Source organism: Scyliorhinus torazame, chromosome 10, assembly GCF_047496885.1.
Source record: "Scyliorhinus torazame isolate Kashiwa2021f chromosome 10, sScyTor2.1, whole genome shotgun sequence".
NCBI classification, from domain to species: Eukaryota; Metazoa; Chordata; class Chondrichthyes; order Carcharhiniformes; family Scyliorhinidae; genus Scyliorhinus; species Scyliorhinus torazame.
The window spans coordinates 2359937-2387154 of record NC_092716.1 but is presented as its reverse complement, the minus strand read 5'-3'; the positions used below and the strand labels follow the sequence as shown (position 1 = coordinate 2387154).

General features: G+C 50.3%; 1 protein-coding gene across 8 annotated transcripts in view; it reads right to left on the bottom strand.

Moving 5' to 3' along the window:
* The window catches only part of zc3h18 (zinc finger CCCH-type containing 18), a 319920-nt gene that overhangs the window by 9403 nt on the left and 283299 nt on the right, over positions 1-27218 (bottom strand). For all 8 annotated transcript variants that reach the window (XM_072517731.1, XM_072517738.1, XM_072517736.1 and 5 more), the window contains 4 exons: positions 25027-25176; positions 19212-19352; positions 17899-18059; positions 701-876 (listed from right to left, as the gene is read on the bottom strand). In XM_072517731.1, coding sequence (XP_072373832.1) covers positions 701-876; positions 17899-18059; positions 19212-19352; positions 25027-25176 — 628 coding nt within the window. The remainder of the gene's footprint in view (positions 1-700; positions 877-17898; positions 18060-19211; positions 19353-25026; positions 25177-27218) is intronic.

Genomic DNA, 27218 nt, shown 5'->3' with positions numbered 1-27218 from the left:
ATGCTCTTCAGTTCCCGCCTAATATTGTTATAATTAGCCTTCCCCCAATTTAGCACATTCATCCTCGGACCACTCTTATCCTTGTCCACTAGTACTTTAAAACTTACTGAATTGTGGTCACTGTTACCGAAATGCTCCCCTACTGAAACATCTACCACCTGGCCGGGCTCATTCCCCAATACCAGGTCCAGTACCGCCTCTTCCCTAGTTGGACTGTTTACATATTGTTTTAAGAAGCCCTCCTGGATGCTCCTTACAAACTCTGCCCCGTCTAAGCCCCTGGCACTAAGTGAGTCCCAGTCAATATTGGGGAAGTTGAAGTCTCCCATCACCACAACCCTGTTGTTTTTACTCTTTTCCAAAATCTGTCTACCTATCTGCTCCTCTATCTCCCGCTGGCTGTTGGGAGGCCTGTAGTATACCCCCAACATTGTGACTGCACCCTTCTTATTCCTGATCTCTACCCATATAGCCTCACTGCCCTCTGAGGTGTCCTCTCGCTGTATAGCTGTGATACTCTCCTGAACAAGTAGCGCAACTCCGCCTCCCCTTTTACATCCCCCTCTATCCCGCCTGAAACATCTAAAACCTGGAACGTTTAGCTGCCAATCCTGCCCTTCCCTCAACCAGGTCTACTTCAGTAAAACTGTACACAAAAACAATTTAAAATCTAACATACAAGGTGAGCTTCATATATTACCTTGTTTAGCAGCGTTAGTTTAATGTCCTTGTGTGCGCTGTAGACAAGTTGTGGGGGCTTGCTGATCTGGGTGGGTTTCGGTGTGGAGGACGATTTCTGCGGCTGTGCTGGAATCTCGCGTTTCCGCCTCTCCTCACGCTCCTTGTCTCTTGGTGCCTCCTCTCTTTTGGGTTTCACTGAAAATGGATTGAAATGCTTTAATGTTGGTCGCCTAGTGACTGAACTGGAAGGAATGTGAGCAAGATCAGAAACAAATACGTAAATATTATATTTTATTAAAGGAAATTGAAGCGAAAACAGAAAATGTTGGAAAAACTCAGCAGGTCTGGCAGCATCTGTGGAGAGAGAAACAGAGTGAACGTCGAGTCCATATAGCTCTTCTACAGAGTTTAAGGATTCTATAAGGTGGGATCGATCAGCCGGAGCAGAGTAGGAGGTCGGTGATTGGTGGGAGCTAGGAGAGATTGCAACAAAGATGTACAGGTTTTGAGACAGAGGAAGCATTAATGACGGTGTGAAGAGCCATAGGAGGCGCCAGTAGTGGCATAAAGGTAAGATATCAGAATGTGTTAGTGGGAGAATGGTTAGTGCTCAGTGATTGTAAAGCTAAAGAAGAAGTGGCAGATGGTCCAGTGTGTGTGTGTGTGTGTGTGTGTGTAAAGAGGGGTTTGCATTAGGACAAGAGATGTTTTCGGATTAAAAAAATGGGGGCCAAGATGGAGGAGAAAGTTAGAAGAAAGTTAGAAGACAGTCTAAAGTTGTTGAACTCAATGTTGAGTTTGGAGAGCTATGATGTGCCTAATCGGAAGATGAGGAGCATTGCAGCGGGTCAAGGATGGACATGTGGGCAAGGTACCGAGTTAAAATGGCAAGCAGCATGAAGATTGGGGTGATGCTTGCAGACTGAGCGAAGGTGTTCCACATAAAGGTCACCCAGTCTGCATTTAATCTCCTCAATGTAGAGACCACATTGGGAGCAGCAGCTACTGTAGATTGAAGGAGGTGCCAGTGTGAAATGTTGCTTCACCTGAAATAAGTGTTTTGGGGCCTTGAACGATGAGGAGGTAAAGGGGCAGGTGATGCATCTTCTGCGATTTCATGGGAGGGGATGGGGAATTGGGCGTGATGGAGGAGTGGTCCGTGGTGTCACGGAGGGATTGGTCCCTGCTGACTGCTGATGGGTGGGGTGAGGGGAAGATGTGTTTCATGGTAGCATCATGCTGGAGCTGGCAGAAATGGCAGAGGATGCTCCTTTGAATGTGGAGGCTGGTAGGGGAAACGTGAGGACAAGAGGTACCTGCTATAGTTCTGGGAGGAAGGGGTAAGTGCAAAGGATTGGATGCAGTTGAGAGCCCTGTCAATCACCAGGTTTTTTTTTTTGGGGGGGGGGAAGAGGAGGAGATCTTGGTTGAGAAACGAGGCAGACATGTCAGAAGCGGCAGTTTTGAAGGTGGAATCAGATGGGACAGAGGAGGAGAAACTGGGAGCATGGCATGGAGTCCTTACAGGGAGCAGACTGTGAGGAGCTGTAGTCAAGGTAGCTGTGGGAGTCGGTGGGTTTGTAATGAAAATTGATGGTCAGTCTATCATTGGAAATGGAGACGGGGAGGTCAAGGAAGGGAATTGCCAGAGGTGGACCATGTGAAGGAGAGAGAGGGGTAGAAATTGGAAGGAAAAATCAATGAATTTTTCCAGGTCAAGACGAGAGCATGAAGTCGCCCCGATACAGTCATCAATGTAACAGAAGAGAGTTGTAGGAGAGGGCCAGAGTAAGACTGGAACCAAGAGTGTTCCACATAACCCTAAAATAAAACAGGCAAAAAAACTGGGACCCATGCAGGTCGCCATAGTCACACCTTTTATTTACAGGAAGTGAAACAAGTTAAAGGGGAAATTGTTGAGTGAGAGAATCAGTTCCGTCAGGCGGAGAACTGTGGCGTTGATGGAGATTGTTCAGCCTCAGCTCGAGGAAGAAGTGGAGAGCCCTCAGACCCTCCTCGAGGGGGATGAAGGTACAGAGGGATTAGATGTCCATCGTGAAGAGGTGGAGGTTTGGGCCGGGAAACTGGAAATTGTTGATATGACGTAGGGCATCAGACGAATCATGAATGTAGGTGGGAAAAACAGATAAACGCTATGGTGCAGAAAAGAGGCCATTCAGCCCATCGTATTGCGCTCTGGCCAAAAAAGAAACTAGCCGCTCATTTTAATCACCATTTCTAGGACCTGGTCCTTGTAGGTTTCAGCACTTCAGATGCAGATCCAGGTACCTTTAAAATGGGCTGAGCATTTTAGCCTCAACAACCACTTAGCGAATTCCAGACACCCACCATCTTCTGGAAAAGGTTTTTCCTCATGTGCACTCTAATTCTTCTACCTCAACTTCAATCTATGCCCCTCAGCTAGGGGAAAACAAGTATTTTCTGTCTACCCTGTCTAGGCCCTTCATAATTTTGTACACCTTATTAGATCATCCCTTAGCCTCCTCTGTTCTAAGGAAAGCAAATGCAAGCCTATCCAATCTCTCCTCATTGCTGCAATTTTCAAGGCCTGTCAACATTCTTGTAAATCTCCTCTGCACTCTCTCCAGAGCAATTATGCCCTTCCTGTAATGTGGTGACCAGAATTGTACACAAACTTCCAGCTGTGGAAACAGCATTTTGGGCAGCACGGTGGCGCATTGCTGCCTCAAGGCGCCGAGGACCTGGGTTCAATCCAGGCCCTGGATCATTGTCCGTGTGGAGTTTGCACATTCTCCATGTCTGCGTGGGTCTCACCACCACAACCCAAAGATGTGGGCGGTAGGTGGAGTGGCCACGCTAAATTGTCCCTTAATTGGAAAAAATAAATAATAGAAAAAATATATAAAAGAAAACAGCATTTTGTACAGTTCCAGTATTACACCCCTGATTTTGTCTTCAACACCTCGCCCAAGAAAGGAAAGCATTCCAAATGTCTTCTTTACCACCTTGTTCATCTGTTCTGCCACCTTCAAGGGCCTGTGGAGAGGCATTCCAAGGTGTCTCACTTCCTCAATCCTTCCCATTATCCTCCCATTTGTTGAGTTTTCTGTCACAGAGCCAGCTTTGGGCCCAACCTGCCACCTGCCCCTGTGGTCCATGAGATCTCACTTTTCTTTTTCTTTATAAATTTAGAGTATCCAATTCTTTTTTCCCAATTAAGGGGAAATTTAGCGTGGCCAATCCACCTACCCTGCACATCTTTTTGGGTTGTGGGGGTGAGACCCACACAGACATGGGGAGAATGTGCAAACTCCACATGGATAGTGACCCGGGGCTGGGAAGATCTCACTTTTCTGACCAGTCTGCCAAGTGGGATGTTGTCAAATGTCTTGCTGAAATGCATGTTGACAGCATGCACTGCACTACCCTCCTCAATCAAAAGATCAAAGAAAAGTACAGCACAGGAACAGGCCTTTCGGCCCTCCAAGCCGACCATGCTGCCCGTCTAAACTAAAATCTTCTACACTCCCGGGGTCCATATCCCTCTATTCCCATCCTATTCATGTATTTGTCAAGATCCTTCATATTGCTTCCTCAAAAAATGCTATTAAGTTAATAAAACACGATCTTCCCCGAACAAAATCATGCTGATTATCCCTGACCAATCCGTGTCTTACTAAGTGACAGTTTATCCTGTGTCTCAGAATTGATTACAATAATTTGCTCACTGAAGTCAGACTGACTGGCCTATAGCTTCCTGGCCTATCCGTTGCACCCTTTTAAAATAACTGAACAACATTCGGAGACCTCCAATCCTCTGGTACCTCACCTGAATCTAGTGAGGATTGGAAAGTGAAACGAAGAGCATCTGTTAAATCCTTCCTGGTTTCCTTCAACATCCTGGGGTACAATCCCCCGGCCCCGGTGATTTATCCCCCTGGCCCCGGTGATTTATCCCCCTGGCCCCGGTGATTTATCCCCCTGGCCCCGGTGATTTATCCCCCTGGCCCCGGTGATTTATCCCCCTGGCCCCGGTGATTTATCCCCCTGGCCCCGGTGATTTATCCCCCTGGCCCCAGTGATTTATCCCCCTGGCCCCGGTGATTTATCCCCCCGGCCCCGGTGATTTATCCCCCTGGCCCCGGTGATTTATCCACCTGGCCCCGGTGATTTATCCCCCTGGCCCCGGTGATTTATCCCCCTGGCCCCGGTGATTTATCCACCTGGCCCCGGTGATTTATCCACCTGGCCCCGGTGATTTATCCCCCTGGCCCCAGGCAAATGGAATGTTAGAGTTTATTGCAAGTATGGAATATAAAAGTAGAGAAGTGTTGTTGAAATTGTTTAGGGTGTTGGTGAGACCACATTTGGAGTAGTGTGTTCAGTTTTGGTCTTATTTGAGGAAGGATGTGGTGGCATTAGAGGCAGTTCAGAGGAGGGTCACCAGATTGAATCCGGGGAGTAAGAAAGATTGAACAGTTTGGGCTTATATTCGCTGGAGTTTAGAAGAATGAGAGGGGATCTGATTGAGCCTATATAAAATACTAAGAGGTATTGATAAAGTAAACGTAGACCAAATGTTTCACCTTGTGGGAAAATCTAGAACGAGAGGTCACAGATATAGGCTGAGAAGCGGTAGATTTTAAACTGAGACGAGGAGGAATTATTTCCCGCAGAGGATGGTGAATTTGTGGAACTCGCTGCCCCACAGTGCAGTGGAATCTGAATCATTAATGGTTTCAAGAAGGAGACAGATATATTTCTGATAAAAAAGCGGGTTAAAGGGATATGTACAACTCTGAAGACTGCCCCATTTGAACAGCTCCCTCCTCCCCAGTACTGATGCCAATGTCCCATCAATTCAAACATATTTCTCCCACACCCATCTTTGTGCCACCCCTTTAATCTTGTCGATTCTGTTCCAATTAGCTCATGGCTCAGGTAGTAATCCATAGATGGTTCTGCTGTTTAATTTAGCCCCTAGCAGCTCATATTACTTCAGCAGAACCTCTACCCTTGTTCTACTTATGTCGTTGGTACCTATGTGGACCACGACAACTGGATCTTTACCCAGCACTCCAAGTTCCTCTGCAGCCCAGATGTGGTATCCCGAACCCTGGCAGCAGGTAGCCAATACAACTTTCGGGACTCTCAATCCTGGTTTCAGATAACCGTGTCTATGACCGATTACGACTACACCTAGTTTCTCTCTCCCCCACACCCGAATGGCTCCCTGGACCAGGGTGCAGTGGTCAGTTTGCTCACTCTCCCGACAGTCCCCACTCATCCACACAGGAAGCAAGAATCTCAAACCAGTTGGACAAGGACAAAGATAGTTCCTCCTGGGTCCCTCTACCTGCCTTACTCATAGCCATACACTCCTGTCCCTGGCCGAATTCAAGGTAGTTAGTCCAAGGGGTGTGGCTCCTCCTGAAAAGCAGCGTCCAGGTAATTCTCCCCCTCGTTGACGTGTTAACAGCGTCCAAAGCCCAGACTCCAGCTCATCAAATCTGAGCTGAAGTCATCAAGCAACCAACACTTGCTACAGATGTGTTCACGTGGAACCATAATGGGGTCCACCACCTCCCACATCATGCAGATGCAACACATCGCCTGGCCCAGCATCTTGATTTAATTAGTTTTTAATTTAAATTAAAAAAAAAAAAAATTACGGCTGGTTTTAGACTTTCTAATCTGTAAAATATTCCTTTCTACCTTTAATATGAAAGCAATTTAAAATAGGTATTGCAAATTAGCAGATACTTACCACTCAATGAATTTACCATTTTCCCATGATGTCACTCCTGGATTGTTTTGCAAACTCAGCCGCAGCCCAGAGGTGTCCCTGGCAGCCCCCGCTCCGGAGAGCCCCCGCTCCGACTCTCTGCTCCGGAGAGCCCCCGCTCCGGAGAGCCCCCGCTCCGACTCTCTGCTCCGGAGAGCCCCCGCTCCGGAGAGCCCCCGCTCCGACTCTCTGCTCCGGAGAGCCCCCTGCTCCGGAGAACCCCCGCTCCGACTCTCTGCTCCAGAGAGCCCCCGCTCCGATCTCTGCTCCGGAGAACCCCCGCTCCGACTCTCTGCTCCAGAGAGCCCCCGCTCCGACTCTCTGCTCCAGAGAGCCCCCGCTCCGATCTCTGCTCCGGAGAGCCCCCGCTCCGACTCTCTGCTCCAGAGAGCCCCCGCTCCGACTCTCTGTTCCGGGCAGCACCCACTCCAGGCAGCCCCCAATCCGACTCTGTGCTCCGGGCAGCTTCTGCTCCGGACAGACCCCCGCTCCGGACAGACCCCCGCTCCGGACAGACCCCCGCTCCGGACAGACCCCCGCTCCGGACAGACCCCCGCTCCGGACAGACCCCCGCTCCGGACAGACCCCCGCTCCGGACAGACCCCCGCTCCGGACAGACCCCGATCAGACTCTCTGCTCCAGGCAGCTCCCGATCCGACTAGCTGCTCCTGCACTTTTTAAAACTCCGTTCTCCTACTTCCTGAAACTCCACTCTTACTTTAATTCCCAGCACTCAGAGCAAAATCACTCTGTGGAAGGCACGAACAATCTTGTTTTTATAGCCACAGCTTCCCCACCTTAATGAAACTGGTCCGAACCGGTTTACTAACTGCCCTAATTTACTCCCCTGGCTAGTCCCACAATGGGGAATTGTTTTTACCACCGTTAAAGATGAAGAATTTTCAAATTTCTACCAGCAATTTGTAATTTATTAAATTACCAGCAATTTCTGTTAGATTTCGAGGCCAGAAGGGCCTCTTTCTGTAAAACCGCCCGACTCTAACTGTTCAACGGTGTTGGGGGCTGGTCTGGCTCAGTGGGCTGGACGCTGGTCTGGCTCAGTGGGCTGGACGCTGGTCTGGCTCAGTGGGCTGGACGCTGGTCTGGCTCAGTGGGCTGGACGCTGGTCTGGCTCAGTGGGCTGGACGCTGGTCTGGCTCAGTGGGCTGGACGCTGGTCTGGCTCAGTGGGCTGGACGCTGGTCTGGCTCAGTGGGCTGGACGCTGGTCTGGCTCAGTGGGCTGGACGCTGGTCTGGCTCAGTGGGCTGGACGCTGGCTCAGTGGGCTGGACGCTGGTCTGGACGCTGGTTTGGCTCAGTGGGCTGGACGCTGGTTTGGCTCAGTGGGCTGGACACTGGTCTGGCTCAGTGGGCTGGACGCTGGTTTGGCTCAGTGGGCTGGACGCTGGTCTGGCTCAGTGGGCTGGACGCTGGCTCAGTGGGCTGGACGCTGGTTTGGCTCAGTGGGCTGGACGCTGGTCTGGCTCAGTGGGCTGGACGCTGGTCTGGCTCAGTGGGCTGGACGCTGGTCTGGCTCAGTGGGCTGGACGCTGGTCTGTCTCAGTGGGCTGGACGCTGGTTTGGCTCAGTGGGCTGGACACTGGTCTGGCTCAGTGGGCTGGACGCTGGTCTGGCTCAGTGGGCTGGACGCTGGTCTGTCTCAGTGGGCTGGACGCTGGTCTGGCTCAGTGGGCTGGACGCTGGTCTGGCTCAGTGGGCTGGACGCTGGTCTGGCTCAGTGGGCTGGACGCTGGCTCAGTGGGCTGGACGCTGGTTTGGCTCAGTGGGCTGGACGCTGGTCTGGCTCAGTGGGCTGGACGCTGGTCTGGCTCAGTGGGCTGGACGCTGGTCTGTCTCAGTGGGCTGGACGCTGGTTTGGCTCAGGGGGCTGGACGCTGGCTCAGTGGGCTGGACGCTGGTCTGGCTCAGTGGGCTGGACGCTGGTCTGGCTCAGTGGGCTGGACGCTGGTCTGGCTCAGTGGGCTGGACGCTGGTTTGGCTCAGTGGGCTGGACGCTGGTCTGGCTCAGTGGGCTGGACGCTGGTCTGGCTCAGGGGGCTGGACGCTGGTCTGGCTCAGGGGGCTGGACGCTGGTCTGGCTCAGGGGGCTGGACGCTGGTCTGGCTCAGTGGGCTGGACGCTGGTCTGGCTCAGTGGGCTGGACGCTGGTTTGGCTCAGTGGGCTGGACGCTGGTTTGGCTCAGTGGGCTGGACGCTGGTTTGGCTCAGTGGGCTGGACGCTGGTCTGGCTCAGTGGGCTGGACGCTGGTCTGGCTCAGTGGGCTGGACGCTGGTCTGGCTCAGTGGGCTGGACGCTGGTCTGGCTCAGTGGGCTGGACGCTGGTCTGGCTCAGTGGGCTGAACGCTGGTCTGGCTCAGTGGGCTGGACGCTGGTCTGGCTCAGTGGGCTGGACGCTGGTCTCGCTCAGTGGGCTGGACGCTGGTTTGGCTCAGTGGGCTGGACACCGGTTCGGCTCAGTGGGCTGGACGCTGGTCTGGCTCAGTGGGCTGGACGCTGGTCTGGCTCAGTGGGCTGGACGCTGGTTCGGCTCAGTGGGCTGGACGCTGGTCTGGCTCAGTGGGCTGGACGCTGGCTCAGTGGGCTGGACGCTGGTCTGGCTCAGTGGGCTGGACGCTGGTCTGGCTCAGTGGGCTGGACGCTGGCTCAGTGGGCTGGACGCTGGTCTGGCTCAGTGGGCTGGACGCTGGTCTGGCTCAGTGGGCTGGACACTGGTCTGGCTCAGTGGGCTGGACGCTGGTCTGGCTCAGTGGGCTGGACGCTGGTCTGGTTCAGTGGGCTGGACGCTGGTTCGGCTCAGTGGGCTGGATGCTGGTTTGGCTCAGTGGGCTGGACGCTGGTCTGGCTCAGTGGGCTGGACGCTGGTCTGGCTCAGTGGGCTGGACGCTGGTCTGGCTCAGTGGGCTGGACGCTGGTCTGGCTCAGTGGGCTGGACGCTGGCTCAGTGGGCTGGACGCTGGTCTGCCTCAGTGGGCTGGACGCTGGTTTGGCTCAGTGGGCAGGACGCTGGTCTGGCTCAGTGGGCTGGACGCTGGTCTGGCTCAGTGGGCTGGACGCTGGTTTGGCTCAGTGGGCTGGACGCTGGTCTTGCTCAGTGGGCTGGACGTTGGTCTGGCTCAGTGGGCTGGACGCTGGTCTGGCTCGGTGGGCTGGACGCTGGCTTGGCTCAGTGGGCTGGACGCTGGTCTGGCTCAGTGGGCTGGACGCTGGTCTGGCTCAGTGGGCTGGACGCTGGTCTGGCTCAGTGGGCTGGACGCTGGTCTGGCTCAGTGGGCTGGACGCTGGTTCGGCTCAGTGGGCTGGACGCTGGTTTGGCTCAGTGGGCTGGACGCTGGTCTGGCTCAGTGGGCTGGACGCTCGTCTGGCTCAGTGGGCTGGACGCTGGTCTGGACGCTGGTCTGGCTCAGTGGGCTGGATGCCGGTTGGGCTCAGTGGGCTGGACGCTGGTCTGGCTCAGTGGGCTGGACGCTGGTCTGGCTCAGTGGGCTGGACGCTGGTCTGGCTCAGTGGGCTGGACGCTGGTTTGGCTCAGTGGGCTGGACGCTGGTCTGGCTCAGGGGGCTGGACGCTGGTTTGGCTCAGTGGGCTGGACGCTGGTCTGGCTCAGTGGGCTGGACGCTGGTCTGGCTCAGTGGGCTGGACGCTGGTCTGGCTCAGTGGGCTGGACGCTGGTCTGGCTCAGGGGGCTGGACGCTGGTTCAGTGGGCTGGACGCTGGTTTGGCTCAGGGGGCTGGACGCTGGTTCGGCTCAGTGGGCTGGACGCTGGTCTGGCTCAGTGGGCTGGACGCTGGTTCGGCTCAGTGGGCTGGACGCTGGTCTGGCTCAGGGGGCTGGACGCTGGTCTGGCTCAGTGGGCTGGACGCTGGTCTGGCTCAGGGGGCTGGACGCTGGCTCAGTGGGCTGGACGCTGGTCTGGCTCAGTGGGCTGGACGCTGGTCTGGCTCAGTGGGCTGGACGCTGGTCTGGCTCAGTGGGCTGGACGCTGGTTCGGCTCAGTGGGCTGGACGCTGGTCTGGCTCAGGGGGCTGGACGCTGGTCTGGCTCAGTGGGCTGGACGCTGGTCTGGCTCAGGGGGCTGGACGCTGGTTTGGCTCAGTGGGCTGGACGCTGGCTTGGCTCAGGGGGCTGGACGCTGGTCTGGCTCAGTGGGCTGGACGCTGGTCTGGCTCAGTGGGCTGGACGCTGGTCTGGCTCAGTGGGCTGGACGCTGGTCTGGCTCAGTGGGCTGGACGCTGGTCTGGCTCAGTGGGCTGGACGCTGGTCTGGCTCAGTGGGCTGGACGCTGGTCTGGCTCAGTGGGCTGGACGCTGGTTTGGCTCAGTGGGCTGGACGCTGGTCTGGCTCAGTGGGTTGGACGCTGGTCTGGCTCAGTGGGCTGGACGCTGGTCTGGCTCAGTGGGCTGGACGCTGGCTCAGTGGGCTGGACGCTGGTCTGGCTCAGGGGGCTGGACGCTGGTCTGGCTCAGTGGGCTGGACGCTGGTCTGGCTCAGGGGGCTGGACGCTGGCTCAGTGGGATGGACGCTGGTTCGGCTCAGTGGGCTGGACGCTGGTCTGGCTCAGTGGGCTGGACGCTGGTCTGGCTCAGTGGGCTGGACGCTGGTCCGGCTCAGTGGGCTGGACGCTGGTCTGGCTCAGTGGGCTGGATGCTGGTTCGGCTCAGTGGGCTGGACGCTGGTCTGGCTCAGTGGGCTGGACGCTGGTCTGGCTCAGTGGGCTGGACGCTGGCTTGGCTCAGGGGGCTGGACGCTGGTCTGGCTCAGTGGGCTGGACGCTGGTTTGGCTCAGTGGGCTGGACGCTGGTCTGGCTCAGTGGGCTGGACGCTGGCTCAGTGGGCTGGACGCTGGTCTGGCTCAGTGGGCTGGACGCTGGTCTGGCTCAGTGGGCTGGACGCTGGTCTGGCTCAGTGGGCTGGACGCTGGTCTGGCTCAGTGGGCTGGACGCTGGTCTGGCTCAGTGGGCTGGACGCTGGTTTGGCTCAGTGGGCTGGACGCTGGTCCGGCTCAGTGGGCTGGACGCTGGTCTGGCTCAGTGGGCTGGACGCTGGTCTGGCTCAGTGGGCTGGGCGCTGGTTTGGCTCAGGGGGCTGGACGCTGGTCTGGCTCAGTGGGCTGGACGCTGGTCTGGCTCAGTGGGCTGGACGCTGGCTTGGCTCAGTGGGCTGGACGCTGGTCTGGCTCAGTGGGCTGGACGCTGGTCTGGCTCAGTGGGCTGGACGCTGGTTTGGCTCAGTGGGCTGGGCGCTGGTTTGGCTCAGGGGGCTGGACGCTGGTCTGGCTCAGTGGGCTGGACGCTGGTCTGGCTCAGTGGGCTGGACGCTGGTCTGGCTCAGTGGGCTGGACGCTGGTCTGGCTCAGTGGGCTGGACGCTGGTTTGGCTCAGTGGGCTGGGCGCTGGTTTGGCTCAGGGGGCTGGACGCTGGTCTGGCTCAGTGGGCTGGACGCTGGTCTGGCTCAGTGGGCTGGACGCTGGTCTGGCTCAGTGGGCTGGACGCTGGTCTGGCTCAGTGGGCTGGACACCTGGTTCCGCAGAAACAAGGCCAACAGTGTGGGTCCAATTCCCGTACCGGCTGAGATTGGAGGGCGGCAACGTGGCACAGTGTTTAGCACTGCTGCCTCACAGATCCAGGGTCCCAGGTTCAATTCCAGCCTTGGGTGACTGTCTGTGCGGAGTTTGCATTTTCTCTCAGTGTCTGCGAGGGTTTCCTCCCACAGTCCAAGGATGTGCAGGTTAGTAGATTGGCCATGATAAATTGCCCCTTAGTGTCAAAGAGATGGGATTATTGGGATAGGGTAGGGTGCTCTTTCCAAGGGCCGGTGCACACTCGATGGGCCGAATGGCCTCCTTCTGCCCTGTAAATTCTATGATTTTTTTAATTTTAAATTTTTTTATAAACAGTACCCAATTATTTTTTTCCAATTAAGGGGCCAATCCACTTACCGTGCACATCTTTGGGTTGTGGGGGTGAAACCCACGCAGACACTGGGAGAATGTGCAAACTCCACACAGACAGTGAGCCGGCGCCGGGATTGAACCTGGGTCCTCAGCACCGTAGACAACAGTGCTAACCACTGTGCCACCGTGCTGCCCTACTATGATTACAATACATTCTAACTTTCTTCCTTAGTAGACAGCTGAATAATTTCCTGCCAGGTTTTTGAATGTCAGGTGTCAGACTGTATCCTGAAATGTTACTCCTTTCAATGCAGTCAGTTTCACATCATCATGTTGGAATGTGCAGCAGATTTGCAACACTGAACTACAGACCATAAGAACTAGGAGCAGGAGTGGGCCACCTGGCCCCTCGAGCCTGCTCCGCCATTCAATGAGATCATGGCTGATCTTTTGTGGACTCAGCTCCACTTTCCGGCCCGAACACCATAACCCTTAATCCCTTTATTCTTCAAAAAACTATCTATCTTGATCTTAAAAACATTTAATGAAGGAGCCTCAACTGCTTCACTGGGCAAGGAATTCCATAGATTCACAACCCTTTGGGTGAAGAAGTTCCTCCTAAGCTCAGTCCTAAGATCCCCCTCATCCTTCTAAATTCTAACGAGTACAGTCCCAGTCTACTCAACCTCTCCTCTCCTTCAGCTCTGGGATTAACCTAGTGAATCTCCTCTGCACACCCTCCAGCACCAGTACGTCCTTTCTCAGGTAAGGAGACCAAAACTGAACACAATCTTCCAGGTGTGGCCTCACTAACACCGTATACAATTGCAGCATAACCTCCCTAGTCTTAAACTCCATCCCTCGAGCAATGAAGGACAAAATTCCATTTGCCTTCTTAATCGCCTGTTGCACCTGCAAACCAACTTTTTGCGACTCATGCACTAGCACACCCAGGTCTCTCTGCACAGCAGCATGTTTTAATATTTTATCATTTAAATAATAATCCCTTTTGCTGTTATTCCTACCAAAATGGGTAACCTCCCATTTGTCAACATTGTATTCCATCTGCCAGTCCCTCGCCCATTCACTTAACCTATCCAAATCCCTCTGCAGACTTCCGGTATCCTCTGCACTTTTTGCTTTACCACTCATCTTCGCGTCGTCTGCAAACTTGGACACATTGCCCTTGGTCCCCAACTCCAAATCATCCCCCACTCTTTGGTTAATTAACCAATCCTCTATCCATGCTACTACTTTACCCTTAATGCCCATGCATCTTTATCTTATGCAGCAACCTTTTGTGTGGCACCTTGTCAAAAGCTTTCTAGAAATCCAGATATACCACATCCACTGGCTCCCCGTTATCTACCGCACTGGTAATGTCCTCAAAAAATTCCACTAAATTAGTCAGGCACGACCTGCCCTTTATGAACCCATGCTGCGTCTGCCCAATGGGATAATTTCCATCCAGATGCCTCGCTATTTCTTCCTTGGTCATAGATTCCAGCATCTTCCCTACTACTGAAGTTAAGCTCACTGGCCTATAATTACCCGCTTTCTGCCTACCTCCTTTTTTAAACAGTGGTGTCACGTTTGCTAATTTGCAATCCGCCGGGACCACCCCAGAGTCTAGTGAATTTTGGTAAATTATCACTAGTGCATTTGCAATTTCCCTAGCCATCCCTTTTAGCAGTCTGGGATGCATTCCATCAGGGCCAGGAGACTTGTCTACCTTTAGCTCCATTAGCTTGTCCATCACTACCTCCTTGGTGATAACAATCATCTCAAGGTCCTCACCTGTCATAGCCCCATTTCCATCAGTCACTGGCATGTTATTTGTGTCTTCCACTGTGAAGACTGACCCAAAAAACCTGTTCAGTTCCTCAGCCATTTCCTCATCTCCCATTATTAAATCTTCCTTCTCATCCTCTAAAGGACCAATATTTACCGCAGCCACTCTTTTTTGTTTTATATATTTGCAGAAACTTTTACTATTTGTTTTTATATTCTGAGCAAGTTTACTCTCATAATCTATCTTACTCTTCTTTATAGCTTTTTTTAGTAGCTTTCTGTTGCCCCCTAAAGATTTCCCAGTCCTCTAGTCTCCCACTAATCTTTGCCACTTTGTATCATTTGCCTTCAATTTGATACTCTCCCTTATTTCCTAAATCATAGTCATTCACGATGATTTGCGCCATCAACTCATTTACCTTATTCCGAATACTACGAGCATTCAGGTAAAGTACACTTATGTTGTCTTTTATACCTCTGTTTTGAATCTTAACACCTCGATCAGTAACCTCTCCTAAGTTATATTTCCTCTTAACATTTCTCCTAATTTTCCTTGTCGTTGAACCCATATCTTCATGTAACAACCTGCCGCGTCGCTTACCATTTATGTTTTTACTTCCCGTTTTATTCCTTTTAGTATAACTGGGCCTATTCACTGAGCTCCCCTCAGTCACTGTACCTTGCACTGTCGCCCTTTTTGATTTTTGACTATGGCTTCTCTGCCTTACACTTTCCCCCTGACTGCCTTTTGTTTCTGTCCCTGTTTTACTACCTTCAGACTTCCTGCATCGGTTCCCATCCCCCGCCACATTAGTTTAAACCCTCCCTAACAGCTCGAGCAAACCCCCCCCCCCCCCCCCTAGGATATCAGTTCCAGTCCTGCCCAGGTGCAGACCATCTGGTTTGTACTGGTCCCACCTCCCCCAGAACCGGTTCCAATGCCCCAGGAATTTGAATCCCTCCCTCTTGCACTATCTCTCGAGCAACGCATTCATCCTATCTATCCTGACATTCCTACTCTGACTAGCTCGTGGCACTGGTAGCAATCCTGAGATTACTACCTTAGATGTCCTACTTTGTGGTTTAATTCCTAACTCCCTGAATTCAGCTTGTAGGACCTCGTCCCGTTTTTTACCTATATCGTTGGTGCCTATGTACACCACTATAGCTGGCTGTTCACCCCCCCCCCCCCCCACCCCCCCCAAAATATTCTGCAGCCGCTCCAAGACATCCTTGACCCTTGCACCAGGGAGGCAACATACCATCCTGGAGTCTCGTTTGCGTCCGCAGAACCGCCTGTCTATTCCCCTTACGATTGAGTCCCTCTTCCCCTGGTGAGCCATTTCCCTTAACAGTATCCAAAGCAGTATATCTGTTTTGCAGGGAGATGACCACAGGGGACACCTGCACTGCCTTCCTACTCTTGCTCTGTCTTTTGGTCACCCATTTCCTGTCTCCGTCAGTAACTTTCACCTGCGGTGTGACCAACGTCCTCAGCATCGCGGACGCTCCAAAGTGAGTCCATCCGCAGCTCCAGAGCCGTCAAGCGGTCTAACAGGAGCTGCAACTGGACACACTTCTTGCACGTGAAGGAGCCAGGGACAGTGGACGTGTCCCTGAGCTCCCACATCGCACACAAGGAGCATGACAGAGAAAAGGATAGGGTTCTAATACCCATCCCTGGCCACAGTCTCATGTGTCAATCCGAGCTCTGTGATTCTCTCAGGAGTGGCCTGAGGTCTATTCAGGATTTTTGCCATTTTGTGCGTTAAATAGCATACAATGGAATACAAATAGCATACAATGGAAGAAACATGGGGTGGGAATGAATTTGCTTGAATTGATCCATTGCATGAATTTCCTGCATCCAATTCTTTTCATCTTGTTATCTGAACAGACAATTTGATACTTTCCCAGAGTCTGGTAACTTCAGGTTTGAGCACAACTGGAGACAATGGGAATTGGGGAAAACACTCCGCTAGTTGGAGTCTTACCATAAAGGATGATGGTTGTGGTGGTTGGAGGTTAATCATCTCAGCTCCAGGACATCACTGCAGGACAGTGTCCTCGGCCCCAACCATCTTCAGCTGCTTCATCAATGACCTTCCTTCCAACAGAAGGTCAGAAGTGGGGATGTTTGCAGATGACTGCACAATGTTCAGCACCATTCGCAACTCCTCAGATAATGTCCAAATGCTACAAGACCCAGGCTTGGGCTGGCATGTGTCAAGTTACATTCGTGCCACACAAGTGCCAGGCAATGCCCATCTCCAATAAGAGTATCCAACATTCAATGGCATTACCATCACTGAATCCCTCATTATCAACATTCTGCGGGGTTCCAGTGACCAGAAACTGAACTGGACCAGCTATATAAAAACTGTGGCTACTGGAGACTACGAATCTTGCGGTCTGTATAATAATAATAATCTTTATTAGTGTCACAAGTAGGCTTACATTAACACTGCAATGAAGTTGCTGTGAAAAGTCCCTAGTCGCCACATTCCGGCGCCTGTTCGGGTACACAGAGGGAGGATTCAGAATGTCCGAATTACCCAACAGCACGTCTTTCGGGACTTGTGGGAGGAAACCGGAGCACCTGTAGGAAACCCACGCAGAGACGGGGAGAATGTGCAGACTCCACACAGATAGTGACCCAAGCCGGGAATTGAACCCATGTTCCTGGTGCTGTGAAGCAACACTGCTAACCACTGTGCTACCGTGCCGTCTGTAACTTACCACCTGACTCCCCAAAGCTTTTCCACAACCCATGAGGACAAGTCAGAAGTGTGATGGAATGCTCTCCCTTGACTGGATGAATGTAAGAAACCTGACACCATCCAGGACAAAGCAGCCCGCTTGATTGGCACCCATTCCACAAACAATCACTCCGTCCACCACTAACGCACTGTGCCACTGTGTATCATCTATAAGGTGCACTGCAAGAACTCACAAAGGCTCCTTACGTCGTACCTTCCAAACCCATGACCACTACCGTCTAGAAGGACAAGGGCAGCAGATACTCGGGAACACCATCATCTGGAGGTTCCCCTCCAAGTCACTCACCACCCTGCTTGGAAATATATCACCGTTCCTTCACTGCCGCTGGGTCAAAATCTTGGAACTCCCTCCCTAACAGCACAGTGGATGTACCTACACCACATGGACTGTAGTGGTTTATGAGGATGCTCACCACTACCTTCTCAAGGGCAATAAATGATAGCCTAGCCAATGATGCCCACAACCTGTGAATGAATTAAAAGAAAATCAATTTTCCACCTCCCCCAATAACCTGCCCTCTGGCTTCTGCTGAATGTATTTCTACAGGTAGCGGCCGAACCCCCGACGCTTCACCAAAGTGGCCATTGTTGATGTGTGACAATGAATGCTGGCCATTGTTCAACAAAACAGGTCTCAATCATATCCTCACCAGTAATCTACAGGTGTAATCTTCCAACATTGTCAGGATTGGAAAGCCCTGGCTGATTATCTGCCATACCTAAATCAGGAGTACAGAGGTGAATTGTAGAGGTACCACTAATGCCCATACTAACATAATGCAGAATAAGGATTGGGTCTTCTGGTATGTAGGCTTTGGACTACGCGAGGTGCGGCTGTATCCTTTTGCTTGTGAGAACTCAACTACTTCAGTACTATAGGAGAAATTAGAATTTCAGATGACCCAAGGAGCAAATCTGAAGAGGGAAAATCCACTTCAATAAATATTTCAAGATAAGATACGCACATTTTTCCTTCTGCTTTTGAGCAGGGGCTTGTGATCGCGAGCTGGCGGATGAGACGGGACTGGCTAAGTCTGCATACATATTCTCAGAGTCGGCACTTCTTACAGAGCTGCTGCTTGATGACGCACTTGACACGGATGAAACACTGCTCACACTGAGGGACCTGGAACAAAATTAATGCTTTGAAAACTTCAATTTCATGTCAGACACTGATTAAAAGACATAATCGGTGCCAATGCTGGATTTGATCATAAACTATGACTGCTGACACAATAAGTTCCTGATCTGAATCACAGTACCAAAACTGGGAGCTTTGCTTTAAACAGGGAAAAGTCAGAAAGGAGTCTCAGTTGTAACTCCTCTATTCTTTCACCCGCATTATACTCCAGCAGTAACATTTTGTATTGTGCTAGCAAAGACAACAATACAGGGCCAATCACGTCCTATTCCGTGTTCCACAGGTACAACTGCTGCATAGTTGGTGAATTACCGAAATTCCATTTCCAAAAAGGAATGACATTGCCAATGGTGCCAGTTCATTTTATTTCCATCCACACTTAGATCACTAAAATTATGTTGCTTCACTAATGTCTGGTATTAACCTGTCCAATTCTGTTGGCATATATTTTAACACTGGTATTTATATGGGAACTTGATTTCCACTTGCCCTATCCCAAAGTTATCGACTCCCAACTGGGGTAACACCTCCCACAGTTATGGCTGCCCTCCAGTACTTTTGATTTTTGATTTGCTTTATTGTCACAGGATCCTGCCTAAGTGACTATAATTAATGTGGGTATTCATAGAATCATAGAATTCCTACAGTGCAGGAGACCATTTGGCTCATTGAGTCTGCACCGACTCTCTGAAGGAGCACCCTACCAAGTTTCACTCCCTCCCCCAGCCTTGTAACTCCATAACCTCACCTAACCTACACATCCTTCAACGCTAAGGGGCAATTTATCATGGCCAATCCACCTAACTTGCACATCTTTGGACTGTGGGAGGAAACCGGAGCACCTGGAGAAAACCCACGCAGACATGGGGAGAATGTGCAAACTCCAGCCTATTGGTAGCCTATTCAACACAACTGAACCCAAGTGTGTTTGGAACAGGAACTTGGGCCGATTTTTCTCTCCTCTAATCCAAGGTTGTGAGGCCCATTGTAGGGCCCTAAACTACTGGTCTTGCTGTTGCAGACACACCTTTCAGGAACATACACTATAAGTGGTGAGGACTGTGGCAGGATCACTTTTTAATACTAACGCTTTTATAAAGTCGGTGGACATTGCCAACAGTAGAGATCCTGTCTTACCTAGATCTGTGGGAACCAGATGCAGATTGGGAACCAGACGCCGATGTCGACCGAGACGCTGAACGAGAATGTGACCTTGAACGAGAGCTTGAACCACTGTAGCTGCTGCCACTGTCACTTCCACTGCCACTTGCTGTCCGCCTGCAGAAGAGGATGTTGGTAATTTAGATTTCATTGTGCAAATGAAGGAAGATTTGCGATATTGACCATATTTGGGCAGAGAATGATGCAAGAAAACAAAGGAGGGTCTAAACAAATATCTTCCCAATGTGGTCAGATTCAATGTGGTTTCTTTCTTTTATGGCACTGTAACAGAAAGAAGAAATTGTGCATTTACACTTGATCCCTTAGTACCTCTCAGTTCTTCACAGTTGATTAATGGCTTTCAAAATGTAATCACTATTCTTATACAGACAAATGGTGCAGCTAATTTTGTGCCCAGCAAGGTGCCACAAACAAGGATGATAAAAAGATCAATTATTATATCTGTTGGTGCGACTTGAGGGACCATTTTGGGCCTCCGCTGCTCTTCTTTGAATAGTACCAACGGTATTTTATATCCACTTGAAAATGCAGATGGAGCTTTGGTTTACAACCTCTTTGGCAGTGTAGCACTGCCTCACTGGAGTCTTAATCGGGATTATGTCTTCAAGTACTAGAAGTTGGGAGCTTGAACGTACAACCTTCTAATCAAAGGGAAACCATGTAAGGAGCAAGGTACAGTGACAAACTTAACACAAGCTACTTCAGATTGCTCAAAACATCAGGTTGATGGGCAGAATTTTTATGAAACATCCCACGATAGACAGAATTGAACAGAAATGCAATAAATTTGACATAAGAGGGAGAATCTTCAAAAGAATCTAGAATACCACCAGCGACTAGATTAGGTAGAAGGGTAAAAAAAAATTGGACTGTAAAAAGCCAACAAGCAGCTCTCGAAAAACAAGTCAGCAGGTTCTGTGACAGCACCAAACAAAATAGGACTGTTTTAGAGAGTGATTAGTTGCAGCACATTATCTATGAGAGAATTAAAAAAAAAAATATTTATTACTTTTAATTTTTATTCAAGTTTTTCCATTTTAACAAACACCGCAACAAAACCCCAGGATTGGTACAGCACAGCAAAGATGTCTCGGTAAACATAAATACAGAACATGCCAGGAGCGCAACACCACAGCTGGTTCCGTGCAGTCACTAAACTTGTTACCTCCACATGTATCTGCGGAAGTACCAGAGAGTGAGGGACAGGAGGATAGGACCATGAAAACATGGCAAACTGGTGCACACCTTCCCACGTGGAGACTGGACACAAAATCCACGAGAATTCAGGAAAAGATCTCGGTGCCATGTTTGGTCACACACCAGAACACAATTCCCTAAGCTGCAGCCATAGCAGAGGCATCAATAACACACTATAATATCCTTCTCCTTCTCTCGATACGAGAGCTGCCTGTACCTTAGCAGGAACCAGTCACCAATTCTTTAACCCCACAATAACAGAAATAAAAAGATAGAGAAATAATTCACAAGGCCACTAGATCCAAGAGGATATTTTACATAAAACCACCAGATACCACAAACTCCAAACTCCGGCACAGCCCAGAACAATCATCAGGTACAGTAACGAGCCTATGATCCCCTTGTGCATGCTCCAGATCACAAAACCAAAAAGAGAAAGAGGCTACACAATCAAAAGCTCACTTAGCCTCTCAGGATATTCCAGCAAGAAGAGGCCCCATCAGTAAACCAATGATGCACAACCAGCCTCATTCCTTTCTAATCACAACCCCATCACCGAGAAAAAATTGTTAAGGCACCGAACAACTGGGCATCTCTGGAGGGGCACTCCCACCCCCCCCCCCCCGCGGATATCCGCTGAGACACACCATACAACAGCACGGTACCCATCCAAATAAGGAGAAGAAAGGAACAAATAGATTAATTAGCCAAAGAATGCCAGACACGGGCCAACAACAGATGCCATAGCAAAAAGGATACTCGGGGCACAGCAGCGGAGCCTAATCAGAGACAAAACACTGCCTTCCCAGAGGAGGCCCAATATGAAAAGGCATTCAGGAAGCCACTATACATGACCACTTGAAGGAGAATGCCTAACTCCCCAATTCAGCCTCCACTCCAACAAGGCAGTCCCACAGCACATGGACTCTCACTCCAGCCGAGCCGCCCACAGGCTGCCATCTCCCCAGTGAAACTAGGATGGAAGCTCAGAACTAGAACAAACAGAGTTGTTATCTCTGGGCTGTTGCCCGTGCCACGTGATAGTGAGATGAGGAATAGGGAGAGAGAGCAATTAAACACGTGGCTACAGGGATGGTGCAGGCGGGAGGGATTCAGATTTATGGATAACTGGGGCTCTTTCTGGGGATAGGTTGGAGAAGTAGGCTGCAAGTGTTGGGCACACTGGATAAGTGGAGCTTGTTCAAGGATCAGCTACTGTGTGTTCTTGATAAGTACGTACCGGTCAGGCAGGGAGGAAGGCGTCGAGCGAGGGAACCGTGGTTTACCAAGGAAGTGGAATCTCTTGTTAAGAGGAAGAAGGAGGCCTATGTGAAGATGAAGTGTGAAGTTTCAGTTGGGGCGATGGATAGTTACAAGGTAGCGAGGAAGGATCTAAAGAGAGAGCTAAGACGAGCAAGGAGGGGACATGAGAAGTATTTGGCAGGTAGGATCAAGGAAAACCCAAAAGCTTTCTATCGGTATGTCAGGAATAAGCGAATGACTAGGGTAAGAGTAGGACCAGTCAAGGACAGGGATGGGAAGTTGTGTGTGGAGTCTAAAGAGATAGGCGAGATACTAAATGAATATTTTTCGTCTGTATTCACTCAGGAAAAAGATAATGTTGTGGAGGAGAATGCTGAGACCCAGGCTATTAGAATAGATGGCATTGAGGTACGTAGGGAAGAGGTGTTGGCAATTCTGGACAGGCTGAAAATAGATAAGTCCCCGTGGCCTGATGGGATTTATCCTAGGATTCTCTGGGAGGCCAGGGAAGAGATTGCTGGACCTTTGGCTTTGATTTTTATGTCATCATTGGCTACAGGAATAGTGCCAGAGGACTGGAGGATAGCAAATGTGGTCCCTTTGTTCAAAAAGGGAGCAGAGACAACCCCGGCAACTATAGACCGGTGAGCCTCACATCTGTAGTGGGTAAAGTCTTGGAGGGGATTATAAGAGACAAGATTTATAATCATCTAGATAGGAATAATATGATCAGGGATAGTCAGCATGGCTTTGTGAAGGGTAGGTCATGCCTCACAAACCTTATCGAGTTCTTTGAGAAGGTGACTGAACAGGTAGACGAGGGTAGAGCAGTTGATGTGGTGTATATGGATTTCAGTAAAGCGTTTGATAAGGTTCCCCACGGTAGGCTATTGCAGAAAATACGGAGGTTGGGGATTGAGGGTGATTTAGAGATGTGGATCAGAAATTGGCTAGCTGAAAGAAGACAGAGGGTGGTGGTTGATGGGAAATATTCAGAATGGAGTTCAGTTACAAGTAGCGTACCACAAGGATCTGTTCTGGGGCCGTTGCCGTTTGTCATTTTTATCAATGACCTAGAGGAAGCCGCAGAAGGGTGGATGAGTAAATTTGCAGACGACACTAAAGTCGGTGGTGTTGTCGACAGTGTGGAAGGATGTAGCAGGTTACAGAGGGATATAGATAAGCTGCAGAGCTGGGCTGAGAGGTGGCAAATGGAGTTTAATGTAGAGAAGTGTGAGGTGATTCACTTTGGATGGAATAACAGGAAGACAGAGTATTGGGCTAATGGTAAAGTTCTTGGAAGTGTGGATGAGCAGAGGGATCTAGGTGTCCATGTACATGGATCCCTGAAAGTCGCCACCCAGGTTGATAGGGTTGTGAAGAAGGCCTATGGAGTGTTGGCCTTTATTGGGAGAGGGATTGAGTTCCGGAGTCAGGAGGTTATGTTGCAGCTGTACAAAACTCTGGTACGGCCGCATTTGGAGTATTGCGTACAGTTCTGGTCACCGCATTATAGGAAGGACGTGGAGACTTTGGAGAGGGTGCAGAGGAGATTTACCAGGATGTTGCCTGGTATGGAGGGAAAATCTTATGAGGAAAGGCTGATGGACTTGAGGTTGTTTTCGTTGGAGAGAAGAAGGTTAAGAGGAGACTTAATAGAGGCATACAAAATGATCAGGGGGTTAGATAGGGTGGACAGTGAGAGCCTTCTCCCGCGGATGGAAATGGCTGGCACGAGGGGACATAGCTTTAAACTGAGGGGTAATAGATATAAGACAGAGGTCAGAGGTAGGTTCTTTACGCAAAGAGAGGTGAGGCCGTGGAATGCCCTACCTGCTACAGTAGTGAACTCGCCATCATTGAGGGCATTTAAAAGTTTATTGGATAAGCATATGGATGATAATGGCATAGTGTAGGTTAGATGGCTTTTGTTTCGGTGCAACATCGTGGGCCGAAGGGCCTGTACTGCGCTGTATCGTTCTATGTTCTATGAAACCTTATCTCGAGTGGTGGAGCAGACCAGGAGCCCCAAAAAGGGGACAATTCGAGGGAGGTGAGCTCAGTCCACTACCCAACAGCCCTCTGCCCGACCCAGGTAAACACAGTTATTCCTACCCTAATCCACCCAATCAAGCGACCATTGCTACCTCTCATGCAGCCAAGAGAATATTGAAGACAAGTCAAGCATGGATTAACCAACTACACCCAGGCATGCACCATTACACAATTCTCCCACTACAGCAACCCCAGAGATGCCAACCACAAAGAGTGAACCCAGTCCTCTCCAGAATACATCTGTCCAGACTTAGTAGGAGATAAGCATGGATTCGCTACGCCCAAAGTAACAGAAATACAGAAGAAAATCCGACAGATAGCTTGAACTTGGGACGTTCCTCAATCAGTGAGGACTTAGAGATACCACCCACCACCACATCACCCACCCACTGCCCTGGCTCTACTCATCTCCATAAACGAGGTGAGGGGTATCTAAAATGCACTCCCTCTTTGTAAATGCAAGGATTACAGCACATAAAAAAGGCACGGTTATGCACAACCTTTATGTCACACTACCAACTCAGTATGGTGTTTGCCATAATAGGGAGCCCCCTCCTCTGCACTCAGGCATCATACACCCTTGTCAGGAAAAAAGATAGTATCATAAAATCAAGAGAATAATCACCAGGGAATAAGGTTCAGGATTATTGACGAACTGCAGGATAATAACACTATCTATGGAGCTCAGCAAAACCAAAGCTGTGACAGGATTGTCGAGCAAGGTTCAGGATCCCTCCAAAGCTCCAGCGAACAAAGCACCAACACCTCCGCCACGCCGTCATCCCGACGCTAGGCAGCAGGAAACCTAGACCCCAGCAGGAGGCAACGACCAGACGTATCCATTCGCCTCCAATACCTCACGGCGAGCATCGAGGACCTGACAATGTGAGACCAGTGGTCAGGGTCTCCAACAGACCCTGGGCTCGAGGACCGGATCCAACATGCTCTGTCAAACCTCAAACATCCAGCCCTCTAATTGAGGTTCCGCGAGCACGGCAACCAACTCTCAAATCGCCAAAATCCAGCCACGATTTTCCAGGGACATAGTACAAGACATACACCACAAAATCAAGTAATTATGGACTGTGCACCAGCAGGATTTTTTAAAAAAGGATTAAAAGACAAATAGAGCCAGAACTCGTGAAAATGCAGACGCTCCCGTACTCACAGTACGCGACCCCTTGTTTTGATTTGTAACATTAAATTATAAATTAGCTTATCCAAAAGTGATATTGCATCTAAAACGTCTTCAAACCTCCTAGGTGGGGTCCGGGGCTGTCGTTCCTTCTTTCGTACTTCTCTGTTTTCAGGAGGTTTTGGGCCCTCTACAGGGGTCTTTGGAACCTTTGCCCCTGTGGTGTGTCCAGCTGGCTGTGGTGATGGCAGTTTCTTCACCGTTTTTTCACTGTTAGGAGAAAAAGAAAATAAATTATGAGATCTTGATTAGAGCGTATGAATAATATCCAATTACAGGCCAATAGCTGAGCTGATTACTCATTTGTAAATAAACCAATAACCAAGCCAATTTATGGCTGATAACCGTAAGATTAACCGAGCTTGATATTATAATAATCTTTATTGTCACAAGTAGGCTTGCATGAACACTGCAATGAAGTTACTGTGAAAATCCCCTAGTCGCCACATTCCGGCGCCTGTTTGGGATATCAGTGTTTCCCGGCTTCATGTGCTGAGTTGCAATGCCCAAGAACTGAGCTCACTGAACTGACTGATGGAAAGCTTCCTTGCAGTGAGAAATACAACACAACATGGCCTGGCATCATTTCACAGCAACTTTCTTGTGCATATATCTCAATAAACAACATTTCTGATGGTTTTAAATGCAGCGCTTACAGTTCTAGGAGATTGTGTGACAGGACAGCTCAATTAACTCATCAAGGCTCGAGTACACGCATCAAAAGAAAGTAGTTCAAATGTGAACCCTAAGCATTAATTACTCCCACGCATTAATTCTGTTTATTGATTGCTATCTTTAAAACTGTGATATCCATGTAAATTATCATTACGTCTCTAATGGGATGAGGTAAATGAGGTAGAAGTTTCCGGTTGTGAAACCTGAATATCCAACAGAATTACATCATTGTATAATTTCTGCCGTGTTGATTAAGTCATTCTGATTCACTGTAGTCCTGTTGCTCCAAGATGCTGCTGGAATGGGTGGACAGGTAGCGAAGAAGTTCAATGCCGAGAAATGTGAAGTGATCCATTTTTGAAGAAAGGACACAGAAGGCAATATAAAATAAGGGATACAATTCTAAAAGGGGTGCAGGAGCAGAGAGACCCGGGTGGAGAGGTACAGAAGCCATTGAAAGTGGCAGGACAGATGGAGCGAGCAATTAATAAAGCACAGTATCCTAGACCAAGCTTTCTCAAAGTGTGGGTCGTGACCTGCGGGTAGGCCCTGGATGGTTGTCAGAAGGGTCACGGAGCGATCGGTCGCGGTGTTCCCGATTCCGAAAGGAGCACCCAACGCCGTTACTGGCATTTAAACCGAAACAGCGGCTGATACTAGCATTTAAAAGGAGAACGGCTACATTATCAGCTGTGCAGTCTTTCAAACATAAAAGGCAACAGTGAGCAGGTCACACGCCCTGCAAGTACACTTTTAAAAAATAGATTTAGAATACCCAATTCATTTTTTCCCACTTAAGGGGCAATTTAGCGCGGCCAATCCACCTACCCTGCACATCTTTGGGTTGTGGGGGTGAAACCCATGCAAACACGGGGAGAATGTGCAAACTCCACACGGACAGTGACCCAGAGCTGGGATCGAACCTGGGACCTTGCGCCGTGAGGCAGCAGGGCTAACCCACTGCGCCACTGTGCTGCCCCCCCTGCAAGTACACTTGGCGTCAAGCGCCTTGTACATATGTGCTTTTGGTGCAAAATCACGGAGGTGAGCTTCTTCCATTTTCTAGCTGCTAGCCGTGAAGCTGGATTGTTTTGTTACAAGTGACGGCCAGAGACACACATAGGCAGAGTACTTACTGACTAGGATCTCACATTGGAATCCGGAGAGAGCTGATCAAGAGAGTCCATGACAGTATAGAGCAGTGTTAGAATTAGCTCTGTTAGTGTACAGAGCTCCAGGACCTCCGGTGAACAGCCTACAAAGAGGTTTGGTACTTGCGAGTACAAAACCAAAACATGCTCCCCACTCTGCTACAGCACATTGAAAAAACAGTGTTAATAAGGGAACTGCCGATAGGCTAGAAAACCTTATCCAGTCGCACCCGGCTGCGCTGACAACAGGTTTTGCCACCACTTTCCAGAGGACAAGTTTCAGATTTTGAAAGAGAAGAGGTGGGTTAAAAATCCCTTTGAGTTGGAGACCCCAGAGTCAGTTATGAACTTACAGCGGACTCCAAATGAGGAGACTGAGCTGCTGCACCTGACCTGTGACAGCACATGAAAAACACACCACAAGCC